The sequence below is a fragment of the Euphorbia lathyris genome, chromosome 2 (assembly GCF_963576675.1).
Source record: "Euphorbia lathyris chromosome 2, ddEupLath1.1, whole genome shotgun sequence".
In the NCBI taxonomy this organism is placed as follows: domain Eukaryota; kingdom Viridiplantae; phylum Streptophyta; class Magnoliopsida; order Malpighiales; family Euphorbiaceae; genus Euphorbia; species Euphorbia lathyris.
In genome coordinates, this window is record NC_088911.1 from 106,987,806 (window position 1) to 107,004,107 (window position 16,302).

General features: G+C 34.5%; 1 protein-coding gene across 1 annotated transcript; it reads left to right on the forward strand.

Annotated features, from left to right (window-relative positions):
* The first annotated feature begins 11,774 nt into the window (after nt 1-11,774).
* Nucleotides 11,775-15,290, forward strand: LOC136219344 (elongation factor 1-alpha). The gene is made up of 3 exons (XM_066006724.1): nt 11,775-11,910; nt 12,708-13,189; nt 14,185-15,290. Exons 2-3 carry the CDS (start codon nt 12,728-12,730, stop codon nt 15,067-15,069), a joined length of 1,347 nt encoding a protein of 448 aa, XP_065862796.1. The 5' UTR covers nt 11,775-11,910; nt 12,708-12,727; the 3' UTR covers nt 15,070-15,290.
* The last annotated feature ends 1,012 nt before the right edge of the window (nt 15,291-16,302 follow it).

Consider the following 16,302-nt stretch of genomic DNA (forward strand, 5'->3'; position numbering starts at 1 on the left):
CAACTAATTCCCATGTATGGTTGGCCATAATGGAATCTATTTCACTCCTAATAGCTTCTTTCCAAAAATCAGCATCTATAAAAGTAACAGCTTCTTTATATGTTTTTGGGTCTTCTTCTATTAGATAGGTAGACATAATATCATCAGTAATGTTATCTGGATTTTCTAATAGAAAGGCTAAAATGAAATCTGGTCCAAAGCTATTTTCTATTCTTCTTCTTTTGCTTCTCCTAGGTTCAAAAGCAACATCATTTTCATTCTCATCTTGAGGTAGAGATGAAGCAGACACAAATGGAGTAGGAATAGGTAATGGAGTAGAAGTACTAGTTGCATCACACTGTTTGTCTTTCTTTAGGGGAACGATGTTTTCAAAAAACACTACATCTCTAGATTCACATATGCTATAGTCGTTCGGATTCATGAACCTATAAGCGGCACTATTTGAGGTATAACCAATGAAAACACAATCAAAGGTCTTGGGTCCTATGTTTGGCTTTCTAAAGGATGGAAATGCAACTTTAGCAAGACAACCGCAAACTCTCAAAATATACAATTGGGTGCAAACCCCTTCCACAGTTCATAAGGAGTTTTATCTAACTTTTTATGAGGAACCCTATTTAGAATATAACATGCAGATAAGACAGCTTCGCCCCACATGTTATCAGATAACCCAGAACTAATTAACATGGCATTCATCATCTCTTTGAGAGTTCTATTTTTCCTTTCAGCTATACCGTTTTGTTGAGGTGTATACGGTGCACTAGTCTCATGTACAATGTCATTATTCTCACAAAAGGACTTAAGGAAAAAAGTTCCATACTCTCCTCCCCTATCGGACCTAAGTCTTTTTATTTTCTTATCTAATTGATTTTCTACCTCTGATTTAAACTTAATAAACATATGCTCAACCTCATCTTTTGATTTTAATAAATACACTTTGGTATATCTAGAGAAGTCATCAACAAAAGTGATGTAATATCTTTTGCCACATTTGCTAACAGAATTTTTAAAATCAGCCAAATCAGAGTGAATTGAACCAAGCAGTTCTGTACTTCTACTCTCAACAGGTAAGAAAGGTTTCTTTGCAAATTTTGCTTCCACACATATAGAGCATTTGGAATCAATTTCAGAATTAGTGACATATATAACATGCATATTTCCCAATTTTTTAATGGAAGCAAAATTTACGTGTCCTAATCTACCATACCACAAATCAATGGATTCACTCAAGTAAACAGAAGCAGATGTAGTTGCATTAATTCCAACAGAATTCACATGGACAGTGTTCAAAATAAAGAGGCCATCAGCTAGGTACCCTTTTCCCACAAAAGTCCCATTCCTAGTGAGAATAACCTTATCAGCCTTAAAAATAATTTTTAAACCAGCCTTATTTAGCAAGCTACCAGAAATAAGATTCATACGAAGAGCAGGCACATACAGCACATTATTTAAAGACAAGCTTTTTCCAGAAGTTAACTTAATTAAAACTGTTCCTTTACCGATAACACCAGCAGTAGTGGTGTTTCCTATGTAGACGCATTCCCCATCGGCAGCGTCCTCAAAGTGATTAAACAGGTCCTTGTTTGAGCATAAGTGCCTTGTAGCTCCAGTATCTAGAACCCAGTCCGTTTTGTTTTCCACCAGATTAGCTTCAACCACAACAACAACAATAATTTCTTCATTTTCCACCAGATTGGATTGTGGAGCAGCTCTGTTGTTGGGATTATGATTGGTGTTCTGTTGGTTCTTCCTTTGGTAGCACTAAAATGCCTTGTGGCCAGGTTTACCACACACAAAGCATTCCACTACTTTCCTCTTCTGAATTCTTCCATTCTTTTTGAAAGGCTTGTTCTGGTTTGAGCCTTTTTGGAATTTGTTTGAGGGTCCTTTGGTCCTGTCTTTTGGCACCACAATAGATTCAACAATATTAGCATTAATTGAAACATACTTTTAGGAAAGTTGCTTATCTTTCATTCTATTTGCTTCTTCAATTCTCATGTGGCTGACAAGCTCCTGGAGACTGAAGTCTTTTTTCTTGTGCTTCAGATGGTTTCTGAAATCACTCCAGGAGGGTGGAAATTTTTCCAATAGGACATTGGCTTGCAGCAAATCATACATTGTCATGCCTTCACCCAGAACTTCAGCAACAAGATTATCATATTCATGAATCTGGTCAATGATGGGTTTTTCATCAACCATTTGATAATTGAGCCATCTTCCAACCACATATTTACGTTTACCAGCATCATCAGACTCGTATTTTTCTTTCAGGGTATCCCAAATTTCTTTGGCAGACCTTTTATTGACAAAAATATCGAACAGTGGGTTCGACATATGATTTAGGAGATGACCCCTAACTGTTTTGTTGTCTTTTTCGTATTTTACAAAACGGGTGTCGTACTGCTGAACAATTAGAGACATGGCAGGACCATTTGGGTCAAAGGGTGGATCCTGGACAACAACATAGTCCAGTTCGAGTTGTTCAAAGAATATCAGAATTTTCTGCGACCATCTTTTGTAATTAAGACCGTCCAGAGGTTCAAGTTTGGAGAGGTCAGGAAGGGATTTCGCAATTAAAGCAGACATGATTGCGAAATAGAAATTCGCTTTCAAATTGTAAGAAATAGATAAGGGTTACAGAACAAACTGATTGGAAATTGAGAACAGAAATCGAACTGTGCCGTGGCGGAGGCCACTGCCTTGAAAGCGATTTCGGCAGACCGAGATGCAATCTGTAATTCTGGTCGCTCTCCAAGGTTAACACAGAAACCTTCGAACTTGTGCACTCAAAGTCGAAGATGATGGAACAACAAGAGTGTATTTTAATTGCCCAGAAAGTTTGATCGAAGAGATTAAGAGTAAAAACTGTGTGTTCAAAACTGGAAACTTGTTGTATTTATAGGCTTTAGAAATAAGAACGTTAGAACGTTCACATATACGTTAGAACATCCAGTCGGGTGTGGTATATTTGCTAAAAACCACTTAACACAATTTAAAGGCTTCTAAAGCCCAATGCTATATATACCCACTCAAAACCTTTGTAAGTTTCCTATGTGGGATTGAAAAGTGTCTTTGAAAGCAAAGTCCTAAAGACAAATATACCCCACACTTCAAAGCCATTTTATTTAACATCAAAGCCATTTATTCTAACGTTAATAACTTCAACATTTATGATATTCAACACTTAAAATTCAGTACTTATTTTTTGAGCACTTAATTTTCAGTTTTATCAAACGAAACCCGAGTGTAAGATTTCTTTGCTTTGCTTTAGCACAGAACTTCAGATAGCTCTTTGGTCAGCGTTTCGACTTGATGAAGATATGCATCGAATGAAGCAAATGAGAGGCCTATTTATAGTGACATATGAACCTCCGGTGATTTCAAATTTTGAAATAACCATTGGAGGGAAACAGCTTCACTGTCACTTTCGCTCCTCAGTGCTTAGTGTCATCGGCCAATAAGAACGTTGCCTTTTCTGTGTTGATCAAGGATCAGATGCTTTTGGTGGGTAAGCATCAGGTTGTCTCTCCATTTATGGTAAAGTCTTCTTAATAGCTTTCTGCGGCGTCTGACCTTTTTCCAAATGGATTGGCTTTGTCTCCAAGTTGTTGAGGTCAACTTCTGCCTTATTTTCTATCAGTTCGACTCATCAGCTTCTTCGTGAAGCAATTAGTAAGGCTTTTGGATCCTTCTTCTTGCTGAGCTGAGTTGATCCATAAGCTTGGATCTGTTAACTTGGGCTTTGACACTTTCTTCTAGGCTTTGGACCTTGGTCTTAATGTCTCTTAATACTTGTGAATTAAATACTCAATATTTGAACAAACACATTAGTAACAATTAAATCAAAGCATTTAAATTTAATGTGTTGGTATATTTTATCAATGGGATTTAATAATTTTATCAAATCAAAATCATTATGGAAATTGTGTTTCAACACTAATATTTCTATTGAGTGTCAGGAGTTGGTGAAAGGAATTTTGGGGATTCACCTTCCTTTTGACACAAGTAGAGATTCGGGGCTCCCTTCTATAATTGGAAGGTCTAAAAAAGCTATTTTTAGCTTTTTAAAAGAAAGGTTGCTTAATAGATTCAAATGTTGGTCTTATCGTTTCCTATCCAATGCTGGTAAAGAGGTTTTATTAAGTTTTGTAGCTTAATCCCTTCATATGTTTTGTATGAGTACTTTTATGTTACCTAAGTCTTTATGTGATGAGCTACAAAAAATGATGAATTCCTTTTGGTGGGGAACGAAGGAGAATGGATCTAGGAGGATTCACTGGTATAGTTGGGACAAATTGTGTGTCGGGAAGGATAAGGGTGGGTTGGGGTTCAGAAATCTCCATGATTTTAATCTTGCTCTCTTAAGGAAACAGGGATGGAAGCTGCTTGAGAACCCTATGTCGCTTGTGAGCTGTTTATTCAAAGCTAAATATTATCCTCACACGTCTTCTTTATCTTCTCGGTTGGGTAATAACCCAAGTTTAGTTTGGAGAAGTATTTGGTGTTCTTTGTAGGTCATTAAAGATGGAGTAAGGAGGAGAATTGAGCGGGGTGATCAGATTTCTATTTGGAAAGATCCTTGGCTCATTAATGATGAGAAGAAAATGATGGAGTCAGCTTGCACGTAAGAGAATCAGCTTGCGGTTGTGTCAGATCTCTTTATTCTAGGTACCCGTCTTTGGGATAAGGGAAAAATTGAGTGATGGTTCGACCCGGGAGAAAGGGAGTGTATTCTTAACATGGTGGTGTTGTTCAGCAATAGAGATGACTCGATTCTATGGCATTTTAATTCTAATGGATCCTATTCGGTCAAATCAGTATATAGGAGGTTAGCTTCTCTCCACTCGGGTACTGCACAACATTTGGGATGGCAGAAGATTTGGAGGCTAGATATTCCACCTAAAATTCGTCTATTCTTGTGGCGGTTTTGTGCTAGAATTTTGCCTTTGCGGCTTTGTTTGTCACATAGGCGAATTCCAGTCCCAATTGATTGTGTGGTGTGTAAGGCTGACGTTGAGAATGGATGGCATTTGTTTGTGGGATGTGAGTTTGCTAGAGCGTGCTGGCAGAAGGCGGGGCTTACGGGTCCAGGGGTCGAGTGGGAGTGGGTGGAGGATTGGGATCTGGAAATAGTTAGGGCGGCTTCCGTAGATTTGGTGGTTAAGATAGTTGCTTTGCTTTGGGCTATTTGGAAAAACAGAAACATGACTCTTTGGAATTCCCAAGGTGGAGGCGTTGAGGGGGTGGTTCGGCGAGCAAATGTGATGGTGGCGGAATGGCAGGCGACCAACACTAGAGTCGGCAGGGTGGGGAGGAGACATGTGTAGTTGAGGGTCAATGGCAGAGGCCGCCGGTGGGATTTGCTAAGTGCAACGTGGATGGATCTTTGTTCGCAGACGAAGAGCGGTATGTGAAGGAAAATAGACAAGTCTAGGCGCAACGGAATAATAAAATTTTATCTATTTCCCTTTTCCAAGATCTGTTAATTGTTATTTCATATAAAGAGGGATAAAATGAAATACATTTTCTGAGGAACTATCTACAGTTGCAAATGAAGTGCCCACAACTCTTAATTTGTGTATCACGAACAACAAAAGAAACAACACAGAAAAGAAAGACGATTAGTAATCAACCTTAATAAATAGCAATCGCAATAACTGCCTCTAACAAAATCGATACGAGATCAAAGAGAGAGTAAGAAAGATTGTAATTAGCCAAGACAGTTTCGGAACGATTCCTCTTGCCCCCTTGTCTGTGTGTGTCGAAATTTGAGGTATAGGGAGTCTATTTATAGACTTCTCAAAACCCTAACCCTAGTTGTATTAGTTAATTAATTAATTAGAATCTTATTCGGAATATGATTACTAATTAGATAATTAAATAAACACTTATCATTATCTAAATAATAACTAATTATATTTAGATAATATTACTAATCAAATTAGTAATTTAATTATTGTTAGGGATAATTAATTAGAGTTTCAATCTCATTAAAATCTCCAATTAATATTATCAGATAATCCTTTAATTTAATTCACAACTATAATCTAATTATAATTATTAATCAAATTAATTTATCCCTAATTTAATTACAAATTTCGGCCCATATATTAGTGTCTCACTAATTACATTTTCGTCCTCTGATTCCAAGTCCCATATGCGATCCATTAGGTCTTTTATTGCCACTAGCCGTATATATCCTTTGAAATTAATTCATCCTAATTAATTCCAACATATATATAATGGAATACCGCCGCGAGCTATTACTAGCAGAACCTATGATATTTCCCTAGAGAAATTAAGAAGTCAGGTTGATAACTGACGTTAACCTTTCTGCATTAGGTACAGTATAATACGATCCTTCATCAACTATATCATGTCGGTCAATTCCTTATAACTATGGAATGTGTCAAAGTTACATATAACGAAGAGTCCGATTTTACTTGTACAAGTTGAATTTACTCTGAAAATATAAGTTAAGTGAAATGTCTATTTCTACTCTTAACTCTATCACCTTGCAAGGATTTCAGTTAATTCATCACAAGCAGCCAGTTGGATATATCTCCCACTTATCGGGAGTGACGAATGCTCAATCTGACATTAACTATTCTGCAACCACTTTGTGTGACACCCAACCCTGCTCTCACACACCCCAGGCTCTCACCTGTTGGATCGCGCTCGCACAGAATCAAAGTATCAGACTCCATAATCCAGAATCACTAATTAACGAATGTTTGAGTCTGAGAATTAGTTATACCTACTAATACCAATGAGATGAACAGTTGACACATTAGATAAATCAATCCATACTGTTATCTCAAGTCGGGTCCCAATATTAATGAACTCCTTCACCGGATCCATGTAACTGTCTAGATATCCGAATATCTAAAGCTTGTGAGATCAGCTTTCTGTCTCAATAGAAAATACTGTTACATGCAAGTCTCAACAGTAATATGCCAACCCCTATAACATATTACTTGACTTGGGTTAACTTTAAGTTTATTGATCTTGTTAGAAAGTACAGTCTCACTTCATGCTTGTATGAACACTCTATAACTGCTTAAACAAACTTAGGATTACTTTCTTTATGAAAGATTTGTGCCTTTATATATAGTTACATTTTAATGCTATATATCTGATTAAACAAATGACTAAATAAATAATTTATTCATTAATATTTATATCCTAAAATAATTGTCTTTAGGACACTAAACTCCAACAGTATGGCGCAGGGGCGGTCCTCAAAGATCATTCGGGTAAGTTTTTGGCTTGCTTTAGTAGTGTTGGGGAGGGTGTTATTTCTGTCCCTCTTGCTGAAGCTATTGCAATTAAGAGTGCTTTGGATTGGTGTGAGTCTAAGCACTTTAGTAATGTGATCTTTCAGAGTGATGCGAAGGTTGTTACAGACAAATTACTTGGTTCTGCTTCAGATCGCTCAGAGGTGGGAGTGGTTATTGATGACATCAGACAAATTCTACTTAAACGTCCAGATTATTCTATGACCTTCATCTCGAGATTAACGAACGGAGCGACTCATGTTATGGCTAGGCATGTTTGGTCCAATGCTAGTTTCTTTAGTGGTTTTTCTATCTCTGATTTCTTGGTTTTTATAATTTGTAATGAATCGTTTTTTATTTCTTAACTAGTTTTTGACCCGTGCGATGCACGGATTCATCTTAATATATAAATATTAACAAAACTATAATTAATAATTACAATTAATGATATAAAAAAAGGAGGAAGTGACATCTCAGCTCCATCGTTACTGTTTTATATTATATATAGATATGCAAAGAAATAGAGAGATTTTAGGGACTAATTTAAATTATGTAGAACTTTTAGATATAGATATGCATAGAATTAGAGAGATTTTAGAGATTAATTTAAATTCTGTAGAACTCTTAGATATAGTACGGATAAAATAATCTTTTTATAAATAAATATAATAATATAACTAAAGTTAATATATTATATTTTTTATTAGTAAAAAAGGAGGAAGTGACACCTCAGCTCCATCGTTACTGTTTTATATTATATATAGAATATAGATATGCAGAGAATTAGAGCGATTTTAGGGATTAATTTAAATTATGCAGAACTTTTAGATATAGATATACAGAAAATTAGAGAGATTTTAGGGATTAATTTAAATTATGTAGAACTTTTAGATATAGATATGCAGAGAATTAGAGAGATTTTAGGGATTAATTTAAATTCTGTAGAACTCTTAGATATAGTACGAATAAAATAATCTTTTTATAAATAAATATAATAATATAACTAAAGTTAATATATTATATTTTTTATTATATTTTTTATCAGTAAAAAAGGAGGAAGTGGCACCTCAGCTCCATCGTTACTGTTTTATATTATATATAGATATAGATTATATATAGATATGTAGAGAATTAGAGGGATTTTAGGGACTAATTTAAATTATGTAGAACTTTTAGATATAGATATGCAGAGAATTAGAGAGATTTTAGGGATTAATTTAAATTATGTAGATCTCTTAGATATAGTACGGATAAAATAATCTTTTTATAAATAAATATAATAATATAACTAAAGTTAATATATTATATTTTATATTATATTTTTTATCAGTAAAAAATGAGGAAATGACACCTCAGCTCCATCGTTATTGTTTTATATTATATATAGATATGCAGAGAATTAGAGAGATTTTAGGGAGTAATTTAAATTATGTAGAACTCTTAGATATAGTACGGATAAAATAATCTTTTTATAAATAAATATAATAATATAACTAAAGTTAATATATTATATTTTTTATTATATTTTTTATCAGTAAAAAAGGAGGAAGTGACACTTCAGCTCTATCGTTACTGTTTTATATTATATATATATAGATATCATTTTTTTTGTTTCAAAAAATAATAATAATTGAATAATAAATTATTAATCAAATAAGTATTTTTAATTGAAAATAGATCCTCAAAATCTATTTTCTTTATGTATTTAAAACTAAATAAATATAATAATTAAATATATCTGAAGCAACATAAATTACAAACATACTTTTTTATATATAAAAGAAATAAATTAAATAATTCATGATGTAATAAAGTAACAACCTATGAATTATATGTAAAAAAAAAAACATGGTTATATCATGTAAACAAGAAGTTGAACACATGTCTTTATTAGAGGGCTAGATGCACAAAATGATTAAATGTTAATCAATATCATATAGGCATATAAAAGGATATATAATATTACATTTACTGAGTTGGAGACTGATAGATTGGCCATTAAATAAACTAGGCTACGTGATAAAATGGGATAAGTTTAGAGGGCGACAGAGGTATTAAGCCTTAAAAAAAATAGATACCGAATATTCTGTGTATATATCCACATTTATTCATCCATGAACCGCCCAACAAGCTTGCCTCTTTTTTATTAAAAAAAACAATATATGGAAAGATGAGCTTATTAGATTGTGTTGTATAAAAGACGTGGTCGGTGCCATTTTGAACCTCCCTATAAGCCGACATAGTTAAAAGGATTCCTTGTTTTGGGTGTATATAAATGTGGAAATTACACAGGGTTCGAAGGTTGCTCAAAGCCTCGAGGAGGAAGTAAAAGGTCGTGCCTCTCCATCAAATGGCCCTTATATTATGTGGAAAATGATTTTGGAACTTACAGGTTCCTCTAAAACTTACTCATTTATTTTGGTGTGTCTATAATAATGTATTGTCTTGCAATGAGAATCTAAAAAATAGAGGCATTGAGGTAAATAATATTTGCCGATTCTGTGGAAGAGAATCTGAGTCATTAATGCATCTATCACGAGATTACCAAATGGTGAAAAGTACCGTTTAAGTGTGAAAGGTTATAGAATAGGAAGAACCTCAATTGTCAAATGGGTCGAAAAAATGGAAGCTGCGGCCTCTAAGGAAGAGATGGAGACTTTACTATAAAGCTAACTCCTTTGGTTTTATTATTAAAAACCACAAGGTGTGATCTTCTATGCTTATCTCTCTATTATACATGTCGAACTCCATGTCATTCTCCTTGGTATTAGGTTGCCCGAAAGGAATGATACTCATCGATAATACTAACGCCAGACTCACTTGAACAAATTACCCTTATCACAGATCAAATCGAACACCCAAACTGGTGGGATATGTTGGTGTCAGGCATATTAAAATCCTTGAAAGGACTACGTAGTTGCAGATGTATGCACGAGAGACGCAATGATAACATCTCGGCTCACTAACTAACCACGTGGGCGACTTCACTGCATATCAAGTGGAAATTTTCGAGAAAGATTTTTTCTAAGTATTTATATTTATTTATTTATTTTATCAATCTAGTTTTTTTTTTTATATTTACAATTGTATGAAAAAATGATGTGAATTTAATATAAGGGATATATTATAGGGTAAATAATTTATTAGTCCCTATCTTTTTACCTAACTCACTGTTTAATTTCCATATTTTGGAACATACATTATAAGATCTCTATCTTTTGTCAATATTAACCATTTGATCATTTTGTTTATTTTTGTTTAGATTTTTAACCGAATAATCTTAGCTTTTAGGACAGCCATAATATAAACAAAATGGTAATGTTACTCTGTTATTCCGTATCTGTCTATTAATGCCAAATATAACAATTAAAAATCTAAAAAAAATAGGCAGAAGGACCAAAAGGTTAATATTAAAGATAGACAGAGATCTTATAATGTGTTTTTCAAAATAAGGGAACTAAACGGTGTGTTAGATAAAAAAAAAGGGTTAAGGTGCAAAAATACCTCTAATGTTTTGGGTCAGGAGCAATTTTACCCCTAACGTTTAAAATGGTGCAATTTCATTCTTAATGTTGGAAGCCGAGATCAATTTTACCCCTAAAGTTGATAAATTGGATCAATTTCAGACACTATTATAAAATACAGTCATTTTTTTCTTTATTTTGCACCAATTACATATCAATTTGTTCTAAAAAAAGAATATAATGTTTTTTGTAATTTAATAATAAAATTGGAGATTAATATTTATAAATTCGGTGATTTTTTTGATTTTTTTTGTCTAATTCGTACAAAAGACAGTATATTTTTAATATTTTTTTCTTATTTTTTTCACATCCTAACATATGTTTGTGACTTGTTACTGATAAAATAACGCATGTGTGAAATGTAGATGACAAGATTAATGACCGAGAAGACAGTTTGATGGATTATAATTTTACCCCTAAAGTTGATAAATTGGGTCAATTTTGAGAAATAATTCATCAAACTGTCTTCTCGGTCATGAATCTTGTCATCTACATTTCACACATGCGTTATTTTATCAGTAACAAATCACAAACATATGTTAGGATGTGAAAAAAATAAGAAAAAAATATTAAAAATATATTGTCTTTTGTACGAATAAGACAAAAAAAAATCAAAAAAATTACCGAATTTATAAATATTAATCTCTAATTTTATTATTAAATTACAAAAAACATTATATTCTTTTTTTAGAACAAATTGATATGTAATTGGTGCAAAATAAAGAAAAAAATGACTGTATTTTATAATAGTGTCTGAAATTGATCCAATTTATCAACGTTATGGGTAAATTTGCTCTTGGTTACAAACGTTAGGGTAAAATTGCACCATTTTAGACGTTAGAAGTAAAATTGCTCCTGACCCAAAACGTTAGGGGTATTTTTGCACCTTTACCGTAAAAAAAATGAACTAATAAATCTATATTAAAAAAAAGAAGAGATATACGAGGATATATGTGTCATTTTCACCTCACAGGTGATGGATAATACGGTAAACAACCAGAGAAGCATTCTTTAGAAGCCCTAACTCATTTCTGACTATAAATCAGTGCATTCCCACTCGCTCCTCTGTTTATTTTGCGCTGAGTTGCGGCCTTTCTCCATCTCTTCAGGTATTATATCCGATATCATAATATTCCTTCTGCTGCTCTAATTCTATCGTTTTCAGCCGTCATTTGGTTTCCTTTACACGCAATTCTTATATGTTTATTTGATTTACATTTCTCTAATCGAATCTTATAGTTTGGATTTGTAGATGGCTTAATTTTGATTTTCTTCCTGATTAGATGATCGATTTACGTTGATCGGGTATTCCGATGAGCTATATGCTCTTTGGTTCATGCGCCGGTCATTATGTATTGGAATTTCATTAGAGATTTTACGTGCGCTTATATATACATAGGAATAGTTTTCAGATGTAATTTTGGGTTTTACGTTTTCTTTTCCTTATTTTCGTAGAATCTTGCATGTGTGGTGAAGCTTTGGATTGAAATTGAACTGAAGAATTTATTGCTCTTAAAACGTTTCAAGCTTACATTGAAATTTTGTTCTTACCAGACCTCGCATCTATCTAATCGTGACTGTGAATTCATAATTGTTTTATTGCTCGTTGATTGGGTTTATTATAGGCTTGTGAGCAGTAAAATTGAAATCTAAAATTTTGTCCTGTTATTTCTTCTTTAGAAACGAGAATTCGCTTATAATTTGTTGTACATTCCAAGATTTGTCAAACATTGGCTTAATTGTATTTCAACAGTTAAATCTTTACCTGTCTTATTTGTTTTTCTGGGTCCTGATTACTTGTATCTTTGAGCGTATTGTTTGGTCTTGGTCCATGTTGGTAGTGCTACTGATTATGCATCATTGTTCTTTGGGGATCTTACAAATTTTATTTATACCTTCATTCCAGATCAGTTTTAGACATTCATAATGGGCAAGGAGAAGGTTCACATCAACATTGTGGTCATTGGCCATGTCGACTCTGGTAAGTCTACCACTACTGGCCATCTCATTTACAAGCTTGGAGGTATTGACAAGCGTGTGATTGAGAGGTTCGAGAAGGAAGCAGCTGAGATGAACAAAAGGTCGTTCAAATATGCCTGGGTGCTTGACAAGCTAAAGGCAGAGCGTGAGCGTGGTATCACCATTGATATTGCCTTGTGGAAGTTTGAGACAACCAAATACTACTGCACTGTTATTGATGCTCCTGGACATCGGGACTTTATCAAGAACATGATTACTGGTACCTCGCAGGCTGACTGTGCTGTCCTCATCATTGATTCCACCACTGGTGGTTTTGAAGCTGGTATTTCCAAGGATGGGCAGACCCGTGAGCATGCTCTACTTGCTTTTACCCTTGGTGTCAAGCAAATGATTTGCTGCTGCAACAAGGTAACAATCTAAGTGCATACCATCATTGACTATAATTATAGCTCTACACTCTTACTGACGTTTACCCTCTTGTTGATTTGATGATTTTTGAATAAAAATATAAGTATGTTGATGTAGCAAGGAAATGTAATATTAAGATGTTTGCACAATTCGCTGCATTTTAAAATTGGTGTATGGGACCTTACGTCACATTTATGGGCTGCCCTTTTATCATACGGGAGGAATCTTTTTATTTTGCTTGGTTTTCTTTCTGAACTATTTCATAGAACCCGACCACTGACCATAATGATTTTTAAGAATACTGCTCACTTTTATACTCTTTAGCTAGACTTGGTATATATGCTCTTTAGCTTAATACTGCTCTGATACCATTTGTAGGGCCCACGAGTTCACCAACAACTGCACCATTAGTATGATATTGTCCGCTTTGGGCCAAGCCCGCACGGATTTGTTTTTGGGCTCCTTCCCAAAAGGCCTCATACTAATGTAGTTGGTGAACTTCTTTATAAAGGGTCAAATACATGAATATCATAATTAAGTACAAAATTACAACTAAGTCATATCACCAAATTTAATTCTTAATATGTCATTATTCTTCATATATTATAATTTTACATCATAATTTAAAAATTCTAGACTCCAATTCATATATCATAAACCCTAGAAAATATATTCTAGACTTCTAATTTATAAATTCTAATTCTTAAAATATATTAAAAGTATTGATTTTACTAGTTTGATATAATCTAAAATTATGACTTGACATAGTTGTAAATAGTTTTTAAAATATGAATTTCTGTGTAATTTTCCCCTTTATAAACTATGTAACTCCCTTGTTTCTTTCCGATGTGGGACTTGGGATGTATACCCAACAACCTACTGAGTTTCTCAGTTTTTATGTATATATTGTTTTTATTTTTTCTCCCTAGATATACTATTTTGTTATTTGTGAAAATATTTGCTGACAATTTATGTTTGTGTGTTTTATTTGATAGATGGATGCCACTACTCCCAAGTACTCCAAGGCCAGGTATGATGAAATCATCAAGGAAGTCGCTTCCTACCTCAAGAAGGTTGGATACAACCCTGATAAAATTCCATTTGTCCCCATCTCTGGGTTTGAAGGTGACAACATGATTGAGAGATCAACCAATCTTGACTGGTACAAGGGACCCACCCTGCTTGAAGCTCTTGACCAGATCAATGAGCCAAAGAGGCCAACAGACAAACCCCTTCGTCTACCTCTTCAGGACGTTTACAAGATTGGTGGTATTGGTACTGTCCCAGTGGGCCGTGTTGAGACTGGTGTCATCAAGCCAGGTATGGTTGTGTGCTTCGGACCCACTGGATTGACAACAGAAGTTAAGTCTGTTGAGATGCATCACGAGGCTCTACAAGAGGCTCTTCCTGGTGACAATGTTGGGTTCAATGTGAAGAATGTGGCAGTGAAGGATCTTAAGAGAGGTTACGTTGCATCCAACTCTAAGGATGATCCTGCCAAGGGAGCTGCCAACTTCACATCTCAAGTCATTATCATGAATCACCCTGGTCAGATCGGTAATGGATATGCCCCGGTGTTGGATTGCCACACCTCCCACATAGCTGTGAAGTTCGCTGAGATCCTCACCAAGATTGATCGCCGATCTGGCAAGGAGCTCGAGAAGGAACCCAAGTTTTTGAAGAACGGGGATGCTGGTTTCGTGAAAATGATTCCAACAAAGCCCATGGTTGTTGAAACATTCTCTGAATACCCACCATTGGGTCGTTTCGCAGTTAGGGACATGAGACAGACGGTTGCAGTTGGTGTTATCAAGAGTGTGGATAAGAAGGATCCATCTGGTGCTAAAGTGACCAAGTCTGCTGCTAAGAAGGGGAAGTGAATTGTGCGGAGGACAGAACATAATAATTTTGTGGAGAGCATTTTATGTTACTATGCCAGTTTTTCTTACATTGAACTTTTGACTGTTTTGTCTCCGTTTTCTAGTCGTGGCACCCAGAATTGGGTGCTAGACAGACGGTGGCATTAGTTTTGCTTTATTGTTGCATGCTTGAGACCTTTTTCTATATGGTTTTTTCTTCGCCATTTTTTGGTGAATGTCTACATTATCTTTGACAAGCATTTATGATGTTTATATTCGCCATATCAATTATTAGGCTTAATACATAAGGAGCCCCCTATCAAAAAAGTAGAATGTAGAATGACCCTTATGTAGTGTGGCATGATTAATCCATAAAAATCTAAAAATAAGAAAGTTAACTTGTTTTATAGATTTAGAATTATAAATTAGATTTTTATTTAAATAAAAGGGAGTATTTGTTTTTTGTTTTTTTTTTTACTAAGTTAGAGGATCAGCTGATATATTAAATCTAATTATTATGTTTATTGTTCGATAATGATGGTTTAATACATCAGTTGCTTTTTAAACTTGTTTAAAAAAGTTGACCGACTCTCTGCATTTACATAGTATCTGCTTAGTCTCTAAATTTGTTTAAAGGGTCATGATTAAGTTTCTAAATCTATAAAAACGTCATAAAAATATACAAAATAAAAATTTATTTTAAAGACTTAAAACCACGAATTAAGTCTTTACTTTTTAAGTTTTGAACTTTTTTACGGATTTAGACAAATTGTAATGTAGGTTACTTTAAACAAATTTAGGGGGCAAATGAATCACTATACGCCTATGAAGCACGGACACTTCCTAGGGGGGGTCATGGCCGAGTCGGACTCGTCGGACTCGGGGACACAGCCGGAAAGTGGGACACGACGGTGGACACGGCGGGACATGGGGGGACTCGGATCTGGACTCGGGTAGGGTAAAAAAAAGTTAAAGATTAGGGTTTTTTTTTAAATTTATTAAATTTAAGGATCAATTATGCAATTTATCAAAAAACCTAAATTATAATCTCTTAGGTCTTCTCTCCTTCCTTGCGCAAATCGCGATTCCATCTCCTGCAAATCGCGATTCCATCTCCTTCCTGCGCAAATCAACATCACGATTTCGTTTTTGTTTGGGGAATAATCAGAAACAATTTCTTCTCTCTCCTGGGTTCTTCCTTCTCATGCGTTGTGATTCTTCTCCAGGGTTCTTCTCCTGGGATTCTGATTTTCT